The sequence below is a fragment of the Hyperolius riggenbachi genome, chromosome 5, assembly GCF_040937935.1.
Source record: "Hyperolius riggenbachi isolate aHypRig1 chromosome 5, aHypRig1.pri, whole genome shotgun sequence".
Classification (NCBI taxonomy): domain Eukaryota; kingdom Metazoa; phylum Chordata; class Amphibia; order Anura; family Hyperoliidae; genus Hyperolius; species Hyperolius riggenbachi.
The window spans coordinates 205,006,510-205,027,604 of record NC_090650.1 but is presented as its reverse complement, the minus strand read 5'-3'; the positions used below and the strand labels follow the sequence as shown (position 1 = coordinate 205,027,604).

General features: G+C 45.0%; 1 protein-coding gene across 2 annotated transcripts in view; it reads right to left on the bottom strand.

Moving 5' to 3' along the window:
• The window catches only part of TGFBR1 (transforming growth factor beta receptor 1), a 99,367-nt gene that overhangs the window by 14,213 nt on the left and 64,059 nt on the right, over positions 1 to 21,095 (bottom strand). The window contains exons 1-6 of one of the 2 annotated variants that reach the window (XM_068236613.1): positions 19,497 to 19,705; positions 14,491 to 14,739; positions 14,097 to 14,336; positions 12,688 to 12,918; positions 8,320 to 8,487; positions 3,125 to 3,281 (exon numbers count right to left, since the gene is read on the bottom strand). In XM_068236613.1, coding sequence (XP_068092714.1) covers positions 3,125 to 3,281; positions 8,320 to 8,487; positions 12,688 to 12,918; positions 14,097 to 14,336; positions 14,491 to 14,739; positions 19,497 to 19,524 — 1,073 coding nt within the window. In that variant the 5' untranslated portion in view covers positions 19,525 to 19,705. Of the gene's footprint in view, positions 1 to 3,124; positions 3,282 to 8,319; positions 8,488 to 12,687; positions 12,919 to 14,096; positions 14,337 to 14,490; positions 14,740 to 19,496; positions 19,706 to 21,095 lie in introns of those variants that run through there. The other variant, XM_068236612.1, reaches the window with a different exon arrangement.

The window sequence follows — 21,095 nt, the reverse complement described above, 5'->3', positions numbered from 1 at the left end:
CTCTCTGCATGTACCAGGCTACGACCTCCTAAGAGCAGACCGTGACGCAGCCCTCTCTGGGAAAACGAGAGGAGGTGGTGTATGCTTTTACATAAACTCCTCCTGGTGCTCCGACACCACCACTCTCCACAAGGCCTGCACTCCTGATGTTGAGATCTTTGCTATAAACTGCAGGCCTCGGTACTCCCCTAGGGAGTTCTCTTCCCTTGTCCTCGTGGGGGTCTACATCCCTCCCGACGCATGCTCCAAGACTGCCCTGCAGGTACTCAGTGACTGCATCTCGTGCTGGGAAACTGCCCATCCGGAGGCCCTGTTCATCATCTTGGGCGACTTCAATAAGGCGAACCTTCGGCATGTGTTGCCCCGCTACCGGCAGCACATCACCTGTCCTACCAGGAACTGTAACATCCTGGACCACTGCTATACGGTCCAAAAGTGTGCTTACAAGGCCATCCAAGGAGCCCCCCTTGGGAACTCTGACCACAACACGATACACCTGATCCCCACCTACAGGAGGCTCCTGGAGACCTCAAAGCCCATCGTCAAAACCTCAAAGAAATGGACAGAGGACGCCAAACTGGAGCTCCAAGCTTGCTTTGAAACCACCGACTGGTCGGCCCTGGAGGCACCCACCCTTGACGAATGGGCCGAGAATGTCACCTCCTACATTAGCTTCTGCGAAGAAGCGTGTATTCCGTCGAAGTCTTTCAGAGTCTATCCCAACGACAAGCCCTGGTTCAACGACAGGCTCCGCCGGCTTCGGAAACGCAAAGAGGAAGCGCACAGGTCGGGCTCTTCAGAGGAATTCAGAGAGGCCAGGCACGCCCTGAAAAGAGAACTGCGTCTGGCAAAAAGGGCCTACGCCGAAAAGCTGGGGCTCTGCCTCCAGTCGACCAACACACGGGAGGTATGGAAGGGCCTGAGAGCAGCCACGAACTTCAAACCGGCTCCCCAAACGGTGACCCCTAGCCCCCGACTGGTGGAGGAGCTCAACGAGTTCTACTGCAGGTTCGAGAAACCTCCCAACCAGCCCGCGAGCCAAACATCTCCGACCCCCCCCTCGGGTGAACTTGTCGCCCTGGCACCGGGTGCTGTTCAGGAATCAGAGGTACTCCGGCACCTCCGCAAGCTGAACCCCAGGAAATCTTCCGGCCCTGACGGTGTGTCGTCCATCTGCTTGCGTACCTGTGCCGATCAGCTAGCCCCTGTGCTCACCTCCTTATTTAAGCAGTCATTATCTGGTGGTACAGTCCCCTCCTGTTTTAAGAGGTCTAAAATTGTACCGGTCCCAAAGAAAACAGGCAGTACTGAGCTAAATAACTTCCGACCAGTGGCCCTAACCTCAAATATCATGAAGCTCCTCGAGCGGCTGGTCCTTGCCCACCTGAAGAGGTCCACGGACTCCCTTTTAGACCCACTCCAATTTGCTTATAGGACTAACCGATCCGTGGAGGACGCCATCAATGTCAGCATGGCTCACATCACTGAGCACCTGGACAGCCCCGCCTCCTATGCTAGGATCCTGTTCCTAGACTTTAGCTCAGCGTTCAACACGATCTGCCCAGACATCCTGATCACCAATCTGACGCAGCTCGGAATTGATCCTTCTCTCCGAGCTTGGATCAAGGACTTCCTGACAAACAGAACGCAACAGGTGAAGCTTGGCAACTACTACTCCAGCGTCCGGACCACAAATACAGGGGCCCCACAAGGCTGTGTTTGTCACCTCTGCTGTTCTCCCTCTATACCAACAACTGCATCTCATCCGCTGACTCTGTGAAGGTCATCAAGTTTGCAGACGACACCACCATCATCGGCCTTATTGGTAGCAACGGGGAGCACGAGTACCGCAGTGAAGTCGAGAGAATATGCAAATGGTGCAGCGACAACAACCTGGTCCTCAACACAGCAAAGACTGTTGAACTAGTCGTTGACTTCAGGAGAAACCCTCCCCCCCTCCCACCTGTCCTCATTGGAGGGACAGAAGTCTCTAAGGTATCATCGGTTCGGTTCCTCGGCACGACTCTCACTAACAACCTGAAATGGGGGCTTAACACCACCAAAATTCAGAAGAAATCCCAGCAGCGGTTGTTCTTCCTGCGCCAACTGAAGAGATTTGGCATGCCCAGGGAGCTGCTGACCAGCTTCTATACCGCCACCACAGAATCTATCCTCTGCTCCTCTGTAATTGTCTGGTATGCAGGCGCAGCGGCAAGCGACAAACACAAGCTGCAGAGAGTCATAACTGACGCAGAGAAGATCATCGGCTCTCCTCTTCCTCCTCTTGATCTCCTCCACTCTTCTAGGATGAGAAAGAGGGCAACCATGATCTCCCGCGACCCCTCCCACCCAGGCAGCCACTACTTCAGGCTCCTCCCATTGGGCCGTCGCTTAGGACTTTACCATCCAAAACTACTAGGCGGAAAAACACCTTCTTCCCCCAGGCTGTTCGTCTACTGAACTCTAACCTTCCCCGGCCCGGCCTGAATCTCTAACTGCCGGGTCGGTCAGCCGACTCCTGCCTCTGCCTGCCCTGGTTCTTTATCCAGAAAGAGACTGTGGACGTTTTTAGTGCACCTTATTATTACCTGACTGCCCTGCACAGCAGTGATATGGCCAGAACGGTCCTTGACCACTGCATTCCTATTTTTGTATTTGTATATTGTATGCGTTTTGTATCTGTCTTTTTCTGTCTGTCTTTACACTGCCTATGCCATGTGTACCACAAATAATTCCGATTACAGCTCTTGCTGTACTTGGCGAAATAAAACTGATTCTGATTCTGATTCATATCCTTCTCACTTCAGTTGTCTTGTAAAATTCCTAAGCGTTGGCAGTTAAGAGACGAATTTCATGTTACATACTTTTAATCAACAAAATTGTAATATGCAAATTAGAGGAGTCGGAGGAATCCTAAACTGAGGAGTCGGAGTCGGTGGATTTTTAACCCGACTCCACAGCCCTGATAGAAACTGGATATATTTTCAGACCTCAGACATGCACATTTTGTTGTGTGTACTAATTTTCTATGGTAAAAAAAAAAGTTGGGAGGGAAGAGGAGCATAAGACCAACCACAGCGTTAACCATTTGCACTTACACTGATCAGCAAGTCAAGCAACGTACCTTTTAGTTCCAACTCTGTGATTCGGTGCAATGTCAATTGTGTCTGTAGCTGAGTCATGGCGAACAGCTAACCCCAGGTCCGCAATGCAGCAAGTTCCATTTTTCTTTACCAATATATTTTTGGACTTCAGATCTCTGTGGGCAATAGCTGGCTTTCCTATAAAATCAAATAAATATTGCTTGGTCAACTAGTTAGTTAAAGCATTCAAGAAACAAGCAACAGTGTAACATTTGAGCAAAAACATTCAGAAACTGCATATTTTACCCTTTAACTTAATCAGAAATGAATGAATGAATGAACATGAATGTTTATGTATTGCCTATGGCAAGACTACACTTCTCTAGGTTTTGCAAAGGCTAGCATCTGAAAGCTTTAAACAATACCACACAATCATTTGTAAAAACCTATCACAGAAATAGAGAAGGACTAAAGAACTCGTCGTTAGCCTACAGGCTTGCAATGCAGCTGTACAGATCCCTGCGAGTGGCAGTTATTGTACATTTGCTAATCACTTGGACACATTCTTGCCAGAACTAGGAAGCTGTAAACCAAACATCACGAAAGGCAAGAATAAAAGGTATTTTTTTTCTTTTTTTCTTACAGATTTAATGTAAAGCTTGGTATAAAGACTTAACGGATTCGCGTTCCTCGGTTTTTACCCCTTATAGCCAATGGGAACCGCTTAATAATAAAAAAATAAAATAAAAATGCCCTCGGTGCAGCACTGTCCGCAGGAGCAGTATTTGACTAAATTGGTCAAATATTGCTCCTTTCAACCGGTGAAGGTGACTTCAGAAAGTCAAACTGCGCCCGCGCAATTGCGTGTGCACAGTATGGAGCCACCTGTCTCGGCTCCCAAAGACCTAAATGGGGGAGCCAGTGCTGCACCGAGGGCACTGGGAGAGGAGAGGGGAGGCTCATTAGGACCCAGAGCCTTCCCTCTCCTTAGGTAAGTATCCAACCTTTTTTTTTTTAAATTAAGCAGTTCCCATTGGCTATAACTATCTAACGACCGCTCCATGCCATTTGGCATGGGTGCAGCGGCAGCCCTAGGACCGCTCAACCCCAATTGGCGTGAAGTCCTGGGGCGGGGTTTTGCAGGAGAACGCACGCCCACAGCTGCACGCGCATCTTCGCTTGAATGATGGAGCTCTGCCATCAGTCTTCCAGCGGCCGCTAGGAGACTGTACAGTGCTGCGATCTACAGCAGAGCTGTGACACGACTGTCCCACTGGGAGGATCAGGAGTGATCGGCTGTCGTAGGCTGATGCCTATGACAAGTCGATCACGGTGATTGGCTGGCGGCAGGGGATGGCCAAGTATATAAAAAAAATGAAAAAAATAAAATAAAGCGATATTTGTAAAAAACAAAACACAACAAAAAAAAAACATGCTGGCAGGGATTAGAGCCCATCAACAGATAGCTCTGTTGATGGGCAGAAGTTTGACCATGTCCCCTAAGGCTAAAGGTCCGTACACACGGCGGACTGCAGGCAACGACGGGTCCGTCGTCACCTCCCGCTGGGTGGGCGTTCCAGCGACAGTCCGGCGTGTGTACAGTCTGTCGGCGGATCGCTCAGAAACGGCCGAATCAGTCTGCAGACAGACTGTACACACGCCGGACTGTCGCTGGAACGCCCACCCAGCGGGAGGTGACGACGGACCAGTCGTTGCCTGCAGTACGGCGTGTGTACGGACCTCGAAGATGCATTCCATGTAGCTTTACCATCCCCTAACATTTCTTATTTTGAAAGTGCACAAGAATTTACCAGGATATTTTTTTTGTTTAAGAATTGTGAACACTTTCTGATATAGGATAGCCATGACCTTACTCCAGCCTCTGAAATGGAGCAAAAGCAGACTCAAAGTTATGGGGAAGGCCTCATGTAAAGCCTTGCTAAGCCTCTAGGATTTAGATAGGCGTGTTGAAGTATGGTTTTGTGGGGTGGGACTATGTCAAACCTCACAATTATAAGCCAGCAAGTATGCCCTAGTACAGTGATGGCTAACCTTAGCACTACAGCTGTGATGGAACTACAAGTCCCATAAGGCAATGCAATACTCTGACAGCTGTAAGCATAACTCAATGATGCAGAAGCATGATGGGAGTTGTAGTTTTGACAACTGTAGTGCCAAGGTTAGCCACCACTGCCCTAGTATGTGGTCAAATGTCTAGGATTCATGCTGTGGTCATACTTTAGTACCAGGAAGTACTGTGTTAAAGCTTCATGCACAATTATTTTTAACAATCAGCACTGCTGGAAGCATAGTAAGACTAATTTGTTCCCAGCCTACCCACTTATACAAATTGTGATATTGCTACAGCTCCTGTACTACATAACCCACAATACACTACTGCCATGTTTCTTTCATTAAATGTTAGTGTGTTTCAGTGGGTATAACATGACAAGTAGGGCCAGTGGTGTATACATTGATGTGAATGTGAGCTCACTGCTAAAGCTAAGCATTTCACTGCTCAGCTATAATAACCTCACTGAGGTAGAGGTGGGGTTAAAGTGCAACTGAAGTGAGAAGAATATGGAGGCTGCCATATTTATTTCCTTTTAAACAATACCAGTTGCCTGGCAGCCCTACTGATCCTCTGCCTCTAATACCTTTAGCCATAGACACTGAACAAGCATGCAGCAGATCAGGTGTTTGACATTGTCAGATCTGACAGGATTAGCTGCATGCTTTTTACTGGTGTTATTCAGACACTATTGCAGACAAATAGAACAGCAGGGCTGCCAGGCAACTGGTATAGTTTAAAAGGAAATAAATATGGCAGCCTCTATATACCTCTCAACGATAAACAAAAGTAGAGACACCGAGAGCCCAATATAGTGTAGTAAGCAAAACAATAGGTTGGAATTGAAAAGTATATAATGTATATCTCACAAAAGTGGGTTACCTCTTAGGTAACCACTGTACAGGCAGGTGAGGAGATTAGACCTGTCCTCACTCAGGATTAAAAGTCGCTCTCTGTAGATCAGGAAAAAAGAGATGGGTATTGACCCCTCCACCAGGGGGTGGATATTGGTAATATAAGAGTGAACAGAGGCGCCAGCAGGATAAAAGGTACTAAAGAGGAACTGTCGCGAAAATCTTAACATTTAAAACACATACAAATAAGAAGTACATATCTCCCAGAGTAAAATAAGCCATAAATTACTTCTCTCCTATGTTGCTGTCACTTACAGTAAGTAGTAGAAATCTATCATTACCGACAGATTTTGGACTAGCCCATCTTCACATAGGGGGGTTCTCAGGGTTTTCTTTATTTTTAAAAGCACTTTGTGAATGGTAGGTTATCTGTCCAACTGCCAAAATAGTGTGCAGCGAGCAGGGAGGCTGGTCAGCATCTTTGTATAAATCTTTTTCAGGGAATGTCTTTACAAAGAATAATGGAGAGATGGACTAGCACAAAACCTGTCAGTAATGTCAGATTTCTACTACCTACTGTAAGTGACAGCAACATAGTAGAAAAGTCATTTATGTTTAATTTTACTCTGGGAGAAATGTACTTATTTATATGGGTTTTAAATTTTAACATTTTCGTGACAGTTCCTCTTAAAAAGTTTAAAATTCCTCAGAAGGTGGTGGTGGACTCACCTCCTTGAAGTAGACAAGATACTGTCAGCTTTTTAACAACAGGTTTATTTATATACTCCAGACAACCATGCAACGCGTTTCGCAGGTATGTTCCTGCTTCTTCAGGCAATAACAAATAGGAGTACACGCAGTACAGTCTCAAGGTCACCATAAGCGCCTCTGTGAAGGCACTTATTGTGACCTACAGACTGTACTGCGTGTACTCCTATTTGTTATTGCCTGAGGAAGCAGGAAAATACCTGCAAAACGCGTTGCATGGTTGTCTGGAGTATATAAATAAACCTGTTAAAAAGCTGACAGTATCTTGCCTACTTCAAGGAGACGAGTCCACCACCACCTTCCGAGGAATTTTACACTTTTTAGTACCTTTTATCCTGCTGGCGCCTCTGTTCACTCTTATATTTCCATATACCTCTCACTTCAGTTGTCCTTTAAGCAGACCAATTCATCTATGTCACAACATAACGCTGATTAGATGCACACAGGGGAAAGGGCGGAATTACCAGAAGCTGCTGCTAATAGGGAGATTCAAAGTGGTGTCGCCCTCCTCCATGCTGCCACAGGAGCCATTTGCCTAGATTTGTGCAGTTTATACAGGATAAAGTGGAATACTGAATGGACATGTTTAAAGGTAAATTAAGTTTACCATCATGCAATTTCAGATTTTTCTCATATCTGAACTTCAGCTTTAAAGGGATACTGTAGGGGGGTCAGGGGAAAATGAGTTAAACTTACCCGGGGCTTCTAACGGTCCCCCGCAGACATCCTGTGTTGGCGCAGCCACTCACCGATGCTCCGGCCCCGCCTCCGGTTCACTTCTGGAATTTCAGACTTTAAAGTCTGAAAACCACTGCGCCTGGGTTGCCGTGTCCTCGATCCCGCTTATGTCACCAAGAGCACACAGCGCAGGCCCAGTATGGTCTGTGTCTGCGCAGCACACTCCTGGTGACATCAGCGAGAGCGAGGACACGGCAACGCAGGCGCAGTGGTTTTCTGACTTTAAAGTCAGAAATTCCAGAAGTGAACTGGAGGCGGGGCCGGAGCATCGGTGAGTGGCTGCGCCAACACATGATGTCTGCGGGGGACCATAAGAAGCCCCGGGTGAGTTCAACTCATTTTCCCCCGACCCCCCTACAGTATCCCTTTAAATTATTATAGTACTGTCATTAAGGGCATATTTCCACTACGTCCGAATACACAGGTTCACCCCGCATGCAAGCCAGCCGGGAAAACTCTTCCTATAGCAGTATATGGCATGGCTATAGCGACCAGTGCCGCGTCCAATTCGGAAACGGATGAGGCATCCAGTGGATAGGCCCTAGTACATGAGCTTTCTCTCTGACATCTGTGAAATAATATGAGCAGCAAAGCCTAGCTGAATAAAAGCTCAGAAAAATAGCAATAGGGAATACAAGTATTACATCCTCCAATACATTCCGCAAGGACTACAGAAAAAGGATACGCACTGTTTGCAAGATTTTCCACTAGCAGAAAGTGTCATTTTATATTACACAAATGTATGAACAGTACACAGACTTAGTTTGGAATGCTCTACATTTCAGCCTTTACTGCTTGAACTCACCCTGTGTTCCAACAATTTCCATGTGGAGATGTGCTAGGCCACTTGCAGTGGACAGTGAAAGTTTCAGCATTCCTTCCACAGTTACAGTATACCTGTTCAGGTAATCAAACAGCGAGCCATGCTCATGATAATCCGACACCAACCAAAGTTGTGTCCACGTGCCATTATCTGAGGAAATAATCAAAAACATGTTAAAAAAAACAGGTGTATTATGCATAAAAAGCCGTAGACAAACAACTAAGTACTATTGTTTTGCTGTTAAAACTTCATTGCAGAATCTCTCTACGGCCACACATCCATCCTCATGCACTTCTCATTTAATCAAGTCTAAAGGTGGCCATACACTGGCCCGATTCGCGGCCGTTTCGACAGCAGATTCGATCCTGGGATCGAATCTGCCGCCAATCGTTCACGCTAAACGCACCCGCCGATCCGATTTCCTCCCAAAATCGGATCGGTCCGTCGATCGCGCCGTGCGGGAAATTACCCTTGATCGCCCGCGGGTAGGGTGCGCGTCGCTAGCGGCGGCCGTTTCGATCAGGTATACATTACCTGACGCTGGCTCCCGGGCGTCTTCTCAGCACTGCACCGCTCTGTTCCGGCTCCATCCCGGCGCTTCCTGTGTCACTGCAGTGACCAGGAAGTTCAAATAGAGGGCGCTCTATTTGAACTTCCTGGTCACGGAGTGACACAGGAAGCGCCGGGATGGAGCAAGAACAGAGCGGTGCAGTGCAGCGCGGAGAAGACGCCCGGGAGCCAGCGTCAGGTAATGTATAGGGGAGGGGGCACAGGCGGCAGGAGCAGCTCAACAGATTGTGATCGGTTTCAGGCTGAAATCGATTCACTATCTGTTTGCAGTAAAGGCAGCCATACGATCCCTCTCTGATCAGATTCAATCAGATAGGGATCTGTCAGCTGGTCGATCTAATGGCAAATCGACCAGTGTATGGCTACCTTAAAATATATTTGGTCTTAAACAACCCTGTAGTCACCCAGAAAAAAAGCAGACTAACAATTGTAGGCCCTACATAGTAAGCTAGACTTCTCAAGCTCACTCCAACCTGAATTATCGCAAATTCTTTCTGTTTTAGGAAAGCAAACTTTTGTTTTTCTTAACATCTTAGTAAGGGGGCTTTTAGGACCATTGTAGTCCCTTACACACTCCAATGAGTTCTGGGTCACCATGAGCTTGCTGGTTAGTCCGTGCCTCATAGTAAGCTATAACACCAATACCTGCTGCGCTCGTACTTCATTGCAAGGGCTACAGAGAGGCTTCAGTGCATATTTTCGGAGCGGAGGACCTTAATCGGGCTTACTGTCGAGTACCTGCTTACCCACAACTATTTTCTTTTTTTTTATTCTAAGCTTCTTTTTACAGTGGTGTGGGCTTCTATGGGAGCTAAAATCTCCCCATCCCTAGCCAATTTGTACATGGGCTGGTGGAAGGAGCTTTACCCATTTGCGGATGAGAATATTTATTTCAGGTACATAGACGACCTTTTGGTCATCTGGGACGGCACGCCCGACAAGGCTTCCAGGTTTGTTGATTACCTCAATTGTAACTCACTTAACCTGTAATTCACTTTATTCAATGTGCACCCAGGGAGATCAGTTACTTGGATGTCAACCTCGGAGATCCTTCTACAAACACAGTTTCAACCTCCACCTATCAGAAGCCCTGTGGTGGGAATTCTACGCTCAGAGTGAACACGCGTCATCCCCTGCATACAATTCGAGCAGTTCCGGTTAGTGAGTTTATAACTGCATGTCGCAATTGTTCCAGTGACGACTCCCTACATATGGAATTTGACACTGTGACCTCTAGTCTTCAGGATCAAGGATATCCAAATTGGATGATCTCTAGGGTAAGAGGTTGGCCCTTGACACAAATATCTACTTTTAAGTACTACCCCTACAGTGCAAGGCCAACATGCTGCTGAGAAAATGGTTTATATTTCCATTATAAAAGTATTGCATGCTGATGTACATATCCAAACTGTTCTTGCAACAGGTGTCAAATTTGCCAGTAGACAAGCTCCAACTTTACGGAGTATTCTTTCCCCCAGCCTGTGTACTTCATGTCGTCCATGTTGGTTAAATACGGTTGGCTCATATAAGTGTGGCACATCAACATGCCAATACTGTTATGTACATTAAATATCCAAAAGGTAGTCTCTCCTTGTTCAATGTCAAATGTTTCCCAATAAGGAATATATTAATGGTCATACAAAATGTGTGATAGATCTTATCACATGCTCTGCTTGTGCTATACAATACGTGGGCTGTACTACCAATCTATAGAGGTCCAGGATGGCTTACAACACAAATTTCCAATGTCTCCAGACACTTTCGCCAGGTTCATCATGGTGACATGTCCTTTTTCTTCCAAGATATTTGAGCACATTTCAAGACCCGTTAGAGGGGGGGGGGGGGGGGGGGGGGCATGCTGAAATTACTACTAACTTGGGAGGCTTACTGAATTTTCCAGTTGGGGCCACGGTCACAATATGGTTTAAATACAAGATAGGACTTGAGCTGTGTAACCAGAGGACGTCTAACTTTATGGTATATAATGTATGACGTGTACATATGTATGAGGTACACTTGTGTTTATGGATATCATCTTTTGTATTTCTATGTACCTCTCTGCAGTGTTATCTAATACAATGCGCCAACTCTCTCTCTCCTTGTATTTTTCCTAGCTCAATGTGATATGACCCATTTTGCCCTTTCTGCATATTCCTTGTGATAACTTATGTCTCTTGGTTTTCTTCCCTCGTCTTTTTCATATACATCACTTGTTTTTTTAATACATTTATGGGACACTAATTCTTATCCTTGACCTTTCCCTCCTCTTCGTCCTTGGGGTGTGTCCCTTGTGCTTGTAGAAGGGATGTTGCCTACATATATGTTGTGCAGTGCACTGTGAACTTTTACTATGATTAGGGACCATTGCGAGTCCGAAACATGTCAGTAACTTTTTTTTATACTTGTTCTAATAAAGGCAAATTTATACTTTTCGATTGGTATTGTGCAGAACCTTCTTTCTCCAGAGTCACTTGGTTTCCGCACTGCCCCAATGAAAAAGGTTGAGCAGATTTCACTCTTGCTGCATATTTTCCTTGGATGACTGAACTACTTTTGTATGTTGGTTAGTTCAGCCTTCCATCTGCTGGCTACAAGAGCTTTTCAGTTGCAATTTCATGCAGCTAAATGGTAGCTTCTGGGAACACCACGTGTCACTGTTTGACATACGGAGGTGTTGCCTGGAGCCAAAAAGACACTTGTATCTGAGCATGGGCACTTTCATAGAGGTGCTGTCTTTCCATCCTCCATGCCAAGTGCTAGTAAGCACCAAGCTGATGCACAGGAGCAGCTGAAAGGCAGTGAATCCACAGTATTCAGGCTACTGTAGGAAAGAGGCCTACAGCAGTTATAACGAACAGCTTAGCTAATCACCTGTATTTTGTGTGGCAAAGGTACAGAGCTCCCCTCAGTCTATGTAGTGAGCAGCAAAATCAGTTATGAGACAAAGTTGCATCAGTGGGAGGGTGGGGTTATGTACCAATATAATGCAATACATAGTTATATATGATTTTGAAACCAGTATAATGAATATAAAAATGGGTATCCTAAATAAACTTTTTAATGTTCTGCTATGAGCTGTTACAGGGCCTCTTTCATTCTATTAGTGACGCAATTTCAAAAGAAAAAATAAGGCTTTCTGACCTTTGGGATTATAGTGCTCTGTTACATGACTCGTACCCTCTTGTCAGGACAGAAAATAAAGCTCTCTCGCAATAGTAGCGCAATACAAAACAAAAAAACCTTTGCATATAAACTAAGGTAATTAACTAAACACTTTGACTGAACCCGTTTTACAGCTGAAAAGATTTTGAGCCATTTCCTTTTGCAGGTGACAGGGAGTGAGGGACCACACTGTGGCCATCAAATCCATGACATCTGTCTGGTTCAGCTCCTGCTCATACCAGAAAAGGTGAGACTGCAGCACATCATCCAAACAGCGGAAAGGATAATTGGCTGTAGTTTACCTTCCCCTGCAGGATCTTTATGCTAGCAGGTGCAGAAAGAGTGACCAAGATTGTCTCGGACCCCTCATTCCATACATATTATCTATCTATCTATCTATCTACATATACACATATACATAGTGGTCCTTGTATTGTTTTGCTTGTATCTTATCAACTGCCTAGTCAAATTCCTTTTAAGTGTATGCTTTTTTTTGGCCCAATACAATTTTTATCGATTCTGAATTAAAACCTGACAAAGTCATTAACACTTTACTTTAAACTTTTTTTTAGCGTGATAGAGACCCACTTTGCATTTTTTAACACTTGAAGTACCAACCTTTATTGTCAGCAGCAATAAAGCCTAGGATGTTTTCATGGCGCAGCATTACAGTTTGATAGATTTCTGCCTCACGGAACCATGAGCGCTCCTCTCTGGATGAGAAAATCTTTACAGCCACTTCTTCTCCTCTCCACTTGCCACGCCACACTTCACCAAAGCGACCCTTTCCAATGCTCTCTTGTAACACTATAGTTCTTGCAATAGTCCTTTGCACGAGTAAGGGCAGACCTTCAATGACAAAAATTATACAGTAATATTTCTCAAGAAGAATTCTGCTTTCTATTAAAGCCAAAAAAAAAAAAAAAAAACTTGTTAATTTCTTGTTCCTGCTTTCTTTAAACCTCCCTGGCGGTATGATTACTTCCAGATTTTATTGTCTAAAAAAGGGGTGCAATTTTTTCACAAGCTTTTAGACTCTAAAAATCATACCACTAGATAGATCTGCGGCAGCCCCGCACATTACACACCTTCCATGGTTCCAGCTCGGGGTTACCGCTCTGAGCTGCGGATTTCCGTCCCGAGCTTGACTCTGGGTTACCGCTAAGGAGGTTAAAGAGAAGGGGTTTGTGCCCCGATTCATTGCAATATGTACCCCTCCAACTGCATAATACAGTCTCAGAGAGCTGAATCTTTGTGATTAGATATTACTCTGTGCATAAGGAAGGACAAACTGGCCTAGAAAGCCTCACATTCAAAAAGATCCTTTCAAATTATACCATGAATGTTTCATAAACATTTTGGCATTGCATCAAGTTCTTTTTAGATTTAGAAGAGTTACAGACACATTTCATTCTATTGTAGCCATGTTATGAAATTTCACCAAACAAGGTATACTGAACACTCGTTGAACTGTTGATTTTGTTGTGCTTAAATGCCTTTACCCCTCTAGCAGCCAATTTAGAGGCTTGTAAGTGCTCCAGGCCAATTTATTTTAGCACTTTTTTTTTAAATGTTACATCTTCTTGCTTCTAATTAGTACTGCTGTAATGTGTATTTACGGCCACTTGTCACTAGGGGGCAGTGAGACAATAACAGAGGACTTCTGCTTTTAGTTTCTACATTTTCTGCTAGGGAGAGAGATCAAAGCATTCAAAGAATTTACAGCACAACCAGTTATGTCAACTGAGGTCAAAAGCAATGCACTTATCTCAAACGAGAACGCTACTGAAGCTGCTAATGGGTTAATAAGCTCAACTCAAGCCAAGACATGTCCACACACTGCAATGTAAAACCACCTGAATTAATACATTTCTGGTGTAAACAATAGTCCAAAGCCCTGCAAATGTAAAGTACACTCAAGTAAGGTACGGTTGGTTGCATACCAAAACATCAGAAAACAGTTTTTAGTAATGACGGCTGATGCACGCTTGGGAGGGGGGGACAAAAATAAAAACAAGCGACGTTACCTGAACCTGATCCTGAAGTAGTCATATCATAAATCAAATCTTTAAGGGTTGTCCCCTCTGATATAAAGGGTCGGTCCAATGAAGGATCCTCCTCATTTGGAACACGATGATGAATAACAGAACGGTTGTGACAGATATAGATGATTAACATTAGTAAGATACAAATAAAACAAACTGGTCCAGCAATAATGGCTGCTAACTCCACTGGAGATAAAACTGTAACAGGTTTTGGTGATGGATCTGTAAAAACAAATGAAACAGAACAGTATTAAACCCTTAAAATTTAAAACTGAAGAAAATAAATGACAAGCCAAGAGGCAAACATTTATAACAGCAATATGCATTCATTTTGTATAATGCTCATTCTAAACCATAAAAAAATAAATGCAATTACCTTCTGGAAAATAAATTTTTATATTGCAAAAATCTTCATGACAGCAAAAGTTATAACTGCGAATGCCATTGGTATTAGAGCTAGACACACAAACAAACGGTCTGTCTTTTGGAACAAGGTCGGGTTCATGAACACACAAGCTGTTGTGTATGTCTTTCCCATCATGATGTGCTACTGTTGATAAGCATACTCCGCTGGTAATGCAAGTTTGGTTGTCTTTCATACACTGTTCACAGTGACAGATTAGTGCTAGAAGGGGAGAAGAAAAGAAAAAAAAATATCCATTACCATCATACATTCATTACTGGCAATACATGGATCAATTCTGCATGAAATTTTCTTAAAGGTTAAAGGTTTTCAATAACTGCCAACATCTTGTTTGTTGTTGTGAAAGTAAACAATAAGTGATGCAAAAGTCCAGGCTCAGCACATCACATCATAAATCTTTAGTCAAATATTAGATTTATAAAATTTTCAAAGCAGTCATAACTGTTGAAACAATACTTCTACGAATTTCCATTTAAACAACAACAATTGCCTGGTTGCTCTGCTGGCTTCAGTAGTGTCTGAACTACACACCTGAAACAAACACGTCAGTCTGATTACTTGGTCTGCATACTTGGTCTAGCTAAGGGCTCTTTCACATAACCAGCTTACAGCAATATACTTGGTATGAGGCATTGTACTTTTTTGTACAAGTAGACACACCACATCTTAAAATCTATGGAAGCTGCAATAGGGATTTCCTTTTAAACAATACTGGTTGCCTGGCAGTCCTGCTGATCTTTCTGGTCAGTAGTGTCTACAGTGCTGCCCATAGTTATTCATACCATTGGCAAATTTTTACCTAATTTACTTTTTTTTCAACCAGCAAGAAATCTTTTTGATGGGAAATTACATTGGTGTCTCCCAAAAGATAATAAATAATAAAAACATTTCTCAGCTTTTATTTACATTTGAGCAAAAAGTGTCTTGTCCAAATTTATTCATACCCTTCTCAATAATCAATAGAAAAGGCTTTATTGGCTATTACAGCAATCAAACGCTTCCTATAATTGCAGACCAGCTTTTTGCATGTCTCCATGGGTATTTTTGCCCATTCATCTTAAAGCGGACCCAAACCAAACATTTTTTTAATTAAAAATATTTAGTTGCACCACTCTGACACATACAAAGATAAATAAACACTCCTTCAAACTTCTGATCATTTCAGTGCATGCTTTTCATCCTTCTCTTTTCATAGCTAGGGTTATACTGGGGGCAGCCATTAGCAATTCCTTCTTTGCCGGACACCATCTACTCCACCAGTTTGCCGGAAAAATCCCGGCAATTTGAAAAGAAGGGAGGGGTTCCCCCAATAAATTTAAAATATTTTATATTTGTCATCATGCAGCTGAAAAAAGGCTGCAATTTATTATTATAATTTAGAAAATAGATTTTATTTCTGAAATCTTGTATTTTTAATTTGGGTCCACTTTAAGCAATGAGCTCCAAATCTTCTTCTTGCCATTACCCTAATCTTTAGCTCCCTCCACAGATTCAAGTCAGGGCTCTGGCTAGGCCAAAACGTTAATGTTGTTGTCTGCTAACCATTTCTTCACCACTTTTGCTGTGTGTTTTGGTTCATTGTCATGCTGAAATGTCCACTGGTGCCCAAGGCCAAGTTTCTCTACATACTGCCTGATGTCGCTGAGAATCCTCATGTATTGCTCTTTTTTTTTTATATAGTGCCATTTACTGCGATTAGGTTCCCTGGTCCATTGGCAGAAAAACACCTTCAAAGCATTAGGATCCCACCACATTTCCTCATGTGATTCATGTGCGGGGAAACTCTGTGGAATCGCGGCGGTTTCCGCCCTAGTGGAAACGGGCCCTTAGCCATGACTGTCCACAAACCAACTGCAGAGAGCTGCTGGTTTTCACCTGTTGAGTTGATTAAAACATCTGTTCCCAATTATCAGGGTAATTAGGATACTTTAGAACAGCTTGGACTATTTGGAATGGTATAGAACTTTGGATTTTCCCACAGACTGTGACAGGGTATGAATAATTTCCGACTGGACACTTTTTGCTCATATGTAAATAAAAGCTGAGAAATGTTTGTTTTCCACAATAATGCCTCTTGTACATCGTCTTATCTTTTGAGAGACATCTATGTCATTTTCCGTCAATTACTTGCTGGTTGAATTAAAGCAACTTTAAGTCAAAATTTGCCAGGGGTATGAATCATTATAGGCAGCACTGTATATCACCCTGCTGAAACAAGCATGCAGCCAATTTTGTGAGATTTGTCAAACATCTGATCTGCACGTTTGTTCAGGGTTTATGGCTGAAAGGACAACTGAAGCAAGAGGGATAGGACATCTTTCCATTTAAGCAATACCAATTGCCTGGCTATCCTGATGATCCTTTGCCTCTAATAATTTTAGCCATAGACTCTGATCAAGCATATGCAGATCCGGTGTTTCTGACATTGTCAGATCTGAAAAGATTAGCTGCATGCTTGTTTCTGGTGTTATTCAGACACTACAGCAGCCAAATAGATCAGCAGGGCTGCCAGACAACTGGTATTGTTTTAAAGGAAATAAATATAGCAGCCTCCATATTCGTCTCACTACAGCTGTCCTGAAAGTATTCGGGGCAGTAGATTAGCAGGACAGCCATGCAACGTTCACTATTTAAAAGTCGCTATATGCCTCTCACCTCAGGTTCAATTTAAGTGCTGCCATGTGTGGTTACAAATGCTCCCAAACTGGTTGCTTTTTTTATTTTTATTTTTGCAAAGACACTCCTAGCTATTGGGAAACTTAGCAACACATTAAACATGCAGTTTTGCCTTCCATCTGAAAGAGGCCTTAAAGGACACCTTAGCAATAATTTAATAAAAAAAATGTAATATGTGTGTATGGGGAGTTGTGTGGATGCTTACCAGTGCCCTCCGGACCAGGACATACTACTGGCAACATCACGTTACGTCACCAGTGGGGCGTTCGCAAGGCACCCTAGCGGACATACTGCGCATGTGTAGCGTAGTATGCAGGGCTGTGGAGTCGGTACAAAAATCTTCCGATTCTAACTCCGACTCAGTTTCTGAAACCACGACTCCGACTCCAACTCCGACTCCGGGTACCCAAAATTGCTCAGACTCCGACTCCTTAGTCTAATACTTAACAGGGCTGTGGATTTTGTACAAAAATCATGCGACTCCGACTCCCGACTCCTCAGTTTCCGAAACCACGACTGAGTGCCCAAAATTGCCCCGACTCCTCGACTCAGACTCCACAGCCCTGGTAGTATGTCCGGGTCGGTGGCACTAACCAGGAAGTAGATTACAGGCACTTGCACCTGAGAAAGGAGAGGGACGCTGGGACACGGGAGGTGCGTTCAGCATCTGCACAACTCCCCATACACATACATTCAGGAAGCCTTGGGTAGCGATTTACAAAAAGACAACCCCCCAGGTAATTATAACACACATACACACACACACAAAAAAAAAAAATGACCCGAGCTGCTGCATGTGCATAGTACCAAAATAGTTTTATTACGAGCCGCTGTTTCACAAAGTGCATGGGACCATAGCCCCAAGTTAAAAATCATCCCATTAAAAACATCCAACATAACAAGAGTGCATTAACAATATAAGCCACGCAGTGGTCTGAATTGTATGGTTAGCACTATCGGTGCATTAAAGAGGAACTGTAACGACAAAACGGCCCCTGGGGGGTACTCACCTCGGGTGGGGGAAGCCTCAGGATCCTAATGAGGCTTCCCACGCCGTCCTGCGTCCCTCGGGGGTCTCGCTGTAGCCCTCCGTACAGCTGTGACACAATATTTACCTTCCTGGCTCCTGCGCAGGCGCTCTGATGCCTCTCGGCGCCGAAGTAGGTGGAAATACCCGATCACCGTCGGGTCTGCTCTACTGCGCAGGTGCAAGTTTCCGGCGCCTGCGCAGTAGAGCGGACCCGACGGAGATCGGGTATTTCCGTCTATTTCCGTGCAGAAAGTCGCCACAGCGCCCCCGCTGGAGCCAGCAAAGGTAAATATTGAACTGACAGTCGGCACAGTCGCCGGCTGTTCGGAGGGCTGCGGCGAGACCCCCGTGGGACAGAGGACGGCGTGGGAAGCCTCATTAGGATCCGGAGGCTTCCCCCACCCGAGGTGAGTACCCCCCAGGGGATCTTTTTAATGTTACAGAGTCTCTTTAAGGCTGCTTTCACAGTGGGATGTCACAGGTGCACGTTAGAGCAGCCTGTAACGCAGCCCAACTCACAGTAATGAAAAATCAATGGGGTTGTTCACAGTGCCCACGTTGCGTTACAGTGTAACGCTGGACGTTATTTGAAAGTGCAGCATGCTGTGCGTTGGTTAGACTGTTTGCACATGCTCAGTATTGTGTTTTGTTTTTTTTGTTTTTTTGAGGAGGAGGGGAGAGTCCGCTATTGTTAGCCACATGGCTAATTAATATTCACAGCATTGCAGTGTAGTGATGGGAAGTTCGGATAGATTCATTGAAAAGAGCCGGACTTCCCATTACTAGGTTCAGTCCTGCTGCTCTGCCTCTGAATCGATTCTGAACAATAGAAATAGGAAGTCCGGCTCTTTTCAATGAATCAATTCATTGAAAAGAGCCGGACTTCCCATCACTACTGCAGTGTTTACTTCCTGGAGCAGCCGCCGATTGGCTGGCGGGACCACGTGATGCGGAGTGTTCCGATCACGAGGTTCCCGCAGAGTATCAGACAAAAAAGGTGCACCAACAGCCGCACAACGCGGCTCACTCTCGCATCCTCCAACACCACCAGGCGCAACGCTAGGGGTACGTTATGCGACCTTAACGTCCCCTAAAACAGGGCTTTTCAACCTTTTCACTAATTGTACCACTTTTATTGCCTGAAAACTTTCAAGTACCACCAGTGTGCCTGCACAGTAGAATGGATGCAATCAGGCTTGGCTGTTTCTGATGGAACCTGAACGGAGAGCAGCAACTACACAAGCGCACATACCGATAAGGTGTATCCCGCTGGATCCCATCTACTGAGGAGGAAGGGGGAAACCTCTTTAGGATACAAAGGCCTCCCCTTCCCTGGGGTAAGTACCTCCTGGGGCACTTTTTTCTAACAGGTACACTTAAAGAAAAAGAGGCATTTGGGAGTGGAAAAGTAGGAGGCATTGGTGGGGAAAAAAAGACTACAATTAGATTGCTAGCCTACATATTGTGAGTATTGGCATGGCAATCTAGAGGTAGATTGCCAATATAGATAGCCGTAGGGCCCTTTAACACTTAATCAATAGCTCTCAGTTATAACTGAAAAAAAACTGATTTTCTAAGTAAGTCCCATGTTTTCCTATGGCACCTGTCACACTTAACGCGTTTTAACTGAAAGCTTTTTCCCAATGCACTGCTATGGGAAAATGCATACTAACGCCTACCAACACACACTAATGCATACCAACTGATTAAGTGTAAACGAGTTCCCCTCTCCCCCCCCCACCCGCTTAATTATAGGTAGCCTGGTCCCACCACCAGAGAGCTGAGAGCTAGGCAGTGACTCACCACAAAGTTCGGCTCCCCCCTTACTCACTCCCTGCTTTGCTGCCCTGCGATATAGTTCACACCTCAGATCATCGGTAAGCCAGCCGCAGTGAAGAGGCAGCTAGGCAAATGGTGCGCAGTGACGGCGTGTATACTTCAAGTACAGGAAGTGAGCAGTGATCTTTCAGTCACTTTCTGTAAATGTGCGCCATCACTGTGCACCGTTGGCCAGTCTCTTCCCTACTGATCTGAGGTGTGAAGTATGCTGCAGAGCTGCACAACAAGGAGCGGGGGAGGGGCAAACTTTGTGGAGACAGGACAGAACAAGTGGCATGCGGGCATTAAAGTGAGTGTACCACCTGGCCAACAGCAAAGTACCACCGGTGGTACGCGTACCACAGGTGCAAAGTTCTGGTCTAGAGAGATTAGCCCGTCTAATTAGGCCTCATTAGAAAGTAAACAGCAAGTGTAAATTAGGGTTGTCAGGTGTGCCACACTGTGCCATAGTTTAAGCTAATATGTAAACAGTAGGTTAACCCTTTTGTGCTCCTAGGACACCAGAAAGTAAACACTGCAGGGTTTTAGTAAGATTTCTGTAAGTTTTAACAAACGTTTTTCTTTAAATGTATTATGCTGTTGCTCATCTCCTTAGAGCAGAGAGGAGGCTCTGAGTTTAGGTCTGCTTTAACCACTTCCCGACCGCCGTATTGACAAATGGCGGCCGAGAAGTGGACCCCGCAAGGACCGCTGTATAGACAAATGGCGGCGGTCCTTGTAGGGGCATGGGCGGAGCGATCGCGTCATCCGTGACGCGATCCTCCGCCGGCGCCTGCCGCCGCTCACCCGCCGCAACATCCCGCTGGCCATACGGAAGCGCCGGCGGGATGTTAACCCGACGATCGCCGCATACAAAGTGTTTAATACACTTTGTAATGTTTACAAAGTGTATTATACAGGCTGCCTCCTGCCCTGGTGGTCCCAGTGTCCGAGGGACCACCAGGGCTGGCTGCAGCCACCCCAGTCTGCACCAAGCACACTGATTTCCCTCCTTCCCTGCCCCGGATCGCCC